Below are 5,421 nucleotides of genomic sequence, written 5' to 3' on the forward strand. Positions count from 1 at the left end.
GACAGTGGGTAGGGAAATCACTGCAAGCCAGCTTTCCTCATCCTCTTCTCACTGTTTGTCATGGGCTACATGCAGATGTTAGTGTGTCGGCACTCCTATCCTCCTGCATGCTGGCCCTCCTGGTTCTGCTCTCCCCCAGGCTCTGAGCCTCTCAAAGCAGAGACCAGTCAAACCTCAGTCACCTACAGTGAGGTCAGGGAGCTGCCCCTGCACACACAGTAGTCAGCAGAAGGGATAACAAGGCTGGGGGAGAGAGAGGAAGGGAGGGAGAATAAAAGAGAATGAAACAAAAATATTTCCAGAAAAGGCTCTGAGCCACTAATTGTTAGAAAGTGCTGTCAGTAAATCTGGTAATTTGACTGACCTTCAAAGATGGGACAGATCTTCCTCCAGGCAGTGACCCCTCCCTGGCTGGTGTACTGCCCCAGCGCCGTCTCCAGGAAGAACAAGGGGATCCCACAGGTGAAGAGGAAGATGAGGTAAGGGATGAGGAAGGCTCCTGCAGAGATGGGTATGATGCTGCCTCAGAAATCTCTTCAACAACTTTCTCCTCACCACCCCTTGCCAGGCACCTGGGGCCGCAGCTGAAATTGACTAGTTAAACACAAGTATTTCTCTGAATTTACTGTGCAACCTCTGCTAAAGAAACAAGATCTCCAAACCATTATTTCTCGGAAGAAAATATAAGGATGGTCTGTCTTGTGCTACTGAAGTACTTCTGTATTTGGCCTTGGCCAAAACCTAGAGGCAAGGGGATAAAAAGAAGACAGTGATGGAGAAGTTCTCCCTTCTTCATGCTCCTGACCTCATTCCAGCTTTCTGGATTGGGGTGAACAAAAGAAGTCATTGTTTCACATAACCACATTTGTTCTGCCTTTCATGAGAGTCACAGCAAAACTCCTACTTGCCCAGAGGATACAAACCTGGAGGCTGGTGACATTTCTTGATAAGGAATAAATTTGCTAGGATATAAATTTACTTGAGACTTATTTCATGTCAAATTTGTAAAGCAGTTTGCACCAAAAGAATGGAAATAGGGGAAGAGCAACAGAGAATCTTCCCTGCATTTCTAAAATGAAGAAATGTAACTTCTCCAAAATCAATTTTTTTACTATGATGTAGAGAAATGTCTTAAGAGAAATCAGTCTGAAATAGCTCTCAGATTAACCCTTGAAGAAATGGAAGAGGAAGGAGAGAAAGAGCAGGAGGTTTTTACCCAGAAAAAAATGACCAACATAAACAAAGCATCAGGAAAGATAAACAAAAACAACAACAAAAAGTTGAATTCTCTGAAAAAAATGGTTTAATGCCCTGTTCAGCTGTCTGAATCCTCTCTTCTTTCTTTTTGCTTTGGCTGCCAAACCAAAACACCCAATATATTCTCTGCTCTACTCAAAACTGCTCCTGAGAGCTCATTCTCACAGCTGAACCTTCTTTTTATCACCTCACTCTCCTCATCATCCTTAGTGTAGGTTTTTGCCCTTCCACTCCCCTCCAAACAAGCTAAGGTGATCGACTCCTTTCTGGAACAACTGTCCAGGTCTTGCCATTCCATACAGTAAATATTTGGTCATGAGAACCTCCAGAGCATCTCAGCTGTTTGCAACCAAGATGAGCACCCCTTTCTCAGCCAAGCCAGGCATTGTTCCCCCAGGCCCTCTCCTCCCCTACCAGCACAGGCATCAGCACTGAAATTCCTTCCTGTAACAATTAGCAACTAGGAACACTTGTCCTTGTTTTTAAGGTCAACACTTGTCCTTGTTCCTTGTTACAATAACAAGGAACATCCAAATTTTCCCTAAAAGCAGTTGTGTTTCCCCTAAACACAGCTGTGCCTAGCTGCAGGAGACCTGGGGCCAGAGGGAAGGAGGCTGATTCTCAGGGTCAGACCAGGTTTGCAGAGCAGGGAGTGGGAACTGCACATGCTTGAACTAGAGGCAGCTGCTGCTTTTGGTGCTGCAAAACATCTATCCGTATGCCAAATCTGCAAGACAGCTTTTTTATCCTGTGCAGAGATGAGCCTTTCAGCGCATTCTAAACCCTCTCTTCTCATACCATTTGTCCCGGAGGTTGACCCATTTTGGTCTGTGAGCAACGAGGGCTTTCCTACACCTCTAACTGCTTTGTATCTCTTGGCCGTCCCAGAGCAGTTACCAGCTGAAGTTCCAGTTGTGATCCCCTCCTCAGTTTGCTGTTCCACAGGAGGAGACTGAGACCTGAAAGGAGCCCTCAGAAACAGACCCTCTTTCCTTATGAGTCAGTAACAAGTTCAGAATGCTGAACAATTAAATCAAATTCGATAGTGCAGCCACAGACGAGATTAGAGTTTGTTGCTTTACAGAAAGTTGGCACTATTGTTTCTATGATATCTGTCTCAATGGCTTTCTAACCATCTCAGTACACCTGAATGTGGAGAAAGGTGACAACACAGCAGTCTCCAGTTTGGGGGATGAGGGTGGGACAGGGATGCAGCATTTAGAGGTGGAAAATGCCTTTTTTTGCCATTTCAAGGACTTTTCCACTGGTGAGAATATCTGTGAGTGCCATGGGAATGACAGTGTCTAGGCCTATCCTGGTTTGTCAGCTGTCTGGTTCCCTGGAGCCCTGGAGAGAGAGCTGTACCTTCTACAGCAGTAGCATACTCTCTGCAACAGCAGCGTGTGAGCTGCGAGGGAAGGACTCTCCCATCCTAGTCTTTCCCAAGCCTAGCTTCGGTGCCCTCTGAATCTCAGCCTTGGATATGCCAGAGTAGTTTAATTTTTTTAAAAGGGTTATTTAATAGATATCTAAAGTGAACAAAAGTAGTCTTTTCACTTACACTAATTAGCATGCAAATTGCAAGGACTACTCAACTGGATACTAATTGTTAGGGCATAAACTATGCAAAGATATCATCTGAGCTCAGGAACAAATTTTCCATGCAAAAACCATCAAAGTGCCTCTGCAGAATGGGCTGTTCAATCAGATGCAGCACCAGTGTTTATTATCCCTTGCTGCTCTGACTTGCTTTTGGTGCATCCAGTGCCTACAATCAAAATATCAGAGGAGGAGACTGAAGGATCTGCGAAAAACCATACCAGGTTCAAGAAAAACTGAATTCTACTTTCTTTAACCATTTCTTATCCAACCCCTCTTTGGTTGGAGACATTATATTGCCTCCTGTTTGAGTTGGATAAACTCTGGCAACAGCACAGAGGACAGTAATTTGGCAGTTCTGGGATGAACTACAGTGGAACCACTCATCTATTAGTGAAAGCTCACAGCATCTTGGAGAAGAAAGGCCTTTTTGGCATGGTCTGCAGAGAAAAGAAGTGTAAATTGGGGGGAACAAGCAAGTCCCAAAGCATTATTTCAAGGTGCCTCTGGAGAACAAGAACAAAAGAGAATTTATTACTGTATTTGACATGTAATTTATTATTCCTCCTTTTCTTTTGCAAAGTTAGATTTTGATTCACCAAGAAAAGTTAGTGACAGTCAATTATTCCCTTCTGTTTCATTTTATTGTTATGAGAAAGTTTATTTATTAACCATATAATGATCTTATTGCAGTGTTATTGAAAAAGGAGAGACACACAAGAAACAAAGGGAAGGTGAATGAACTCTACCTGGTAATGGGTTTCCCTAGCAGTAGGTTGATCACTAGGGGAAATGCTCCTTGGGAAGAGGTACCAATATCCTTCTAGGGGTTATCAGGCCCTGGCAAGAATATTAGCACCATCAACCTCTGTAACAAGGATCTGAGAGAGGTGGAGGTGACACAGACAGTAGGAAAAGGCAATTATATAGGAGGAAGTTGCTGATGGCTTTCTGACCACTCAGCATTTGATGGTTTCAGAAGAACACCAATGTCTTGAAATGCCCTTAAAATAACCTTAAATGGTTACTAGAGTTCAATTCAGCATCCAAACTTGAGATTGCTTCTTTGAGAAACAGTACCTGCTGGGGAGCTGGATACACCCCTCAGGTTTTTTTCCTCCTGGTTTTGGCAGGAGATAACTTGTTGGAGGAGAGGATAAGGGAGTGCATGTGGGGACACATGAGTCACAGTAAAAATGCGTTCAGGCATGCATGTATCTCTTGTCATGCCCGCAGACCTGGAACGACTCATGCATGCTGTGAACTTACCACCACCGTTCTTGTAGCAGAGATATGGGAACCTCCATACATTGCCCAGACCAATGATTTCCCCAGCAACAGACAGCACAAACTCCATTTTACTGCGCCACTGGCCTCTCTCTTCCATTTCCTCCACTTTTATCTCTTCAGGAGCTGCGATGGCTCCATTGGGCTCTCCTTTCTTAGACACAGCTCTTGTCATGGCTCTGTGGCACAGAAGAAAAAGAGAGCATGGGATGTAGGGACATGCTGGTGGGAAGAGGAGGGAAGGGACCAGACACCACAATAGATATGTTGCTAGTATCAGCATGAGGTTCCCTCATCCTCTGGAAAATGGTTCCTTTAGTGTCAGCACAAAGCTGTGCTGAACAAACAAGAGAAAGGTCACTGCTCAGGTGAGATGAACCCACCTGCACTACTCCTTCACTGGACTCATCCCCAGATTCACCCTCCCCTCCCTTCCTCTTCCTTCCCAACCACCAGCCTCAGTCTACCTACATCTGCCCATGACTAAGTGCTCTGCATCTCCATTGCTGCTGAAAACTTGCCTGGGACTTTGGAAACAGCAGTTCAGAAGAGGAGGCCAGGAGCTGGAGCTGGAGCAGGGAATGGAGGCAGAAGTTTCTTGTCCTCGTGTGGACAACAATTGTCTCCTGCTGTAATTTTCAGATGGCATGAGAGAAATGTTAATAGGATAAATAGTCTGAACAAGAATGGACAACCTACCATCTTACTTCTAGGCATGTCTAGGAGCGTTGTCTTTGACTCCCTGGACACCAGGTTCTGCAACCTCAGCAAAACACACGTGCTGACTTGGCCTGGGCTCTCTTCACCAACAGGCAGCACAAGCATCAATCCTCCAGCTTTGCCCAACCCAGCAAAGAATACAGGGCAGGGAAACAAAGTCCCTGAGGTGAGCAAAGGGTCCTCATACTTGTGAAGTGGTTCAGGTCTGGGCAAGGGAGTACTGAGATTAGACAAGTTCAAGTGAATATGTTACTGGGAGAAAACCCAGCCATGGCAACAAGGACTGAAGTCACTGTTGGAGGAGGCACACGATGTGGCTGAGGCCCATTGGATGTGGCTGGGCCTCCAGGGTGGCACAAGGAGGACATTTTTGCAGTCTGTACTAACTCCTGAATTATGTTTAGCATCATCTTAATTAAGCAAAGTTAGTGGCAGCTTGTTACAAGATACAATTTCCTGTCATTCAGAGTCTTTTTATTGGCCAGTTAATTTAAATGCAGCCAAAATTCACATTGACCACACTAAATCTTCTTTTTTGACCACATTTTCACATTGTTA

The 5,421-nt window shown here is 44.9% G+C and overlaps 1 protein-coding gene across 1 annotated transcript in view; it reads right to left on the reverse strand.

Annotated features, from left to right (window-relative positions):
- The window catches only part of SLC6A12 (solute carrier family 6 (neurotransmitter transporter), member 12), a 28,874-nt gene extending 24,556 nt beyond the window's left edge, over positions 1 to 4,318 (reverse strand). Inside the window, exons 1-2 of the mRNA XM_009070937.1 lie at positions 4,126 to 4,318; positions 365 to 499 (exon numbers count right to left, since the gene is read on the reverse strand). Coding sequence (XP_009069185.1) covers positions 365 to 499; positions 4,126 to 4,318 — 328 coding nt within the window. The remainder of the gene's footprint in view (positions 1 to 364; positions 500 to 4,125) is intronic.
- Between the last annotated feature and the right edge of the window lie 1,103 nt (positions 4,319 to 5,421).

Source organism: Acanthisitta chloris, unplaced genomic scaffold (assembly GCF_000695815.1).
Source record: "Acanthisitta chloris isolate BGI_N310 unplaced genomic scaffold, ASM69581v1 scaffold11303, whole genome shotgun sequence".
NCBI classification, from domain to species: domain Eukaryota; kingdom Metazoa; phylum Chordata; class Aves; order Passeriformes; family Acanthisittidae; genus Acanthisitta; species Acanthisitta chloris.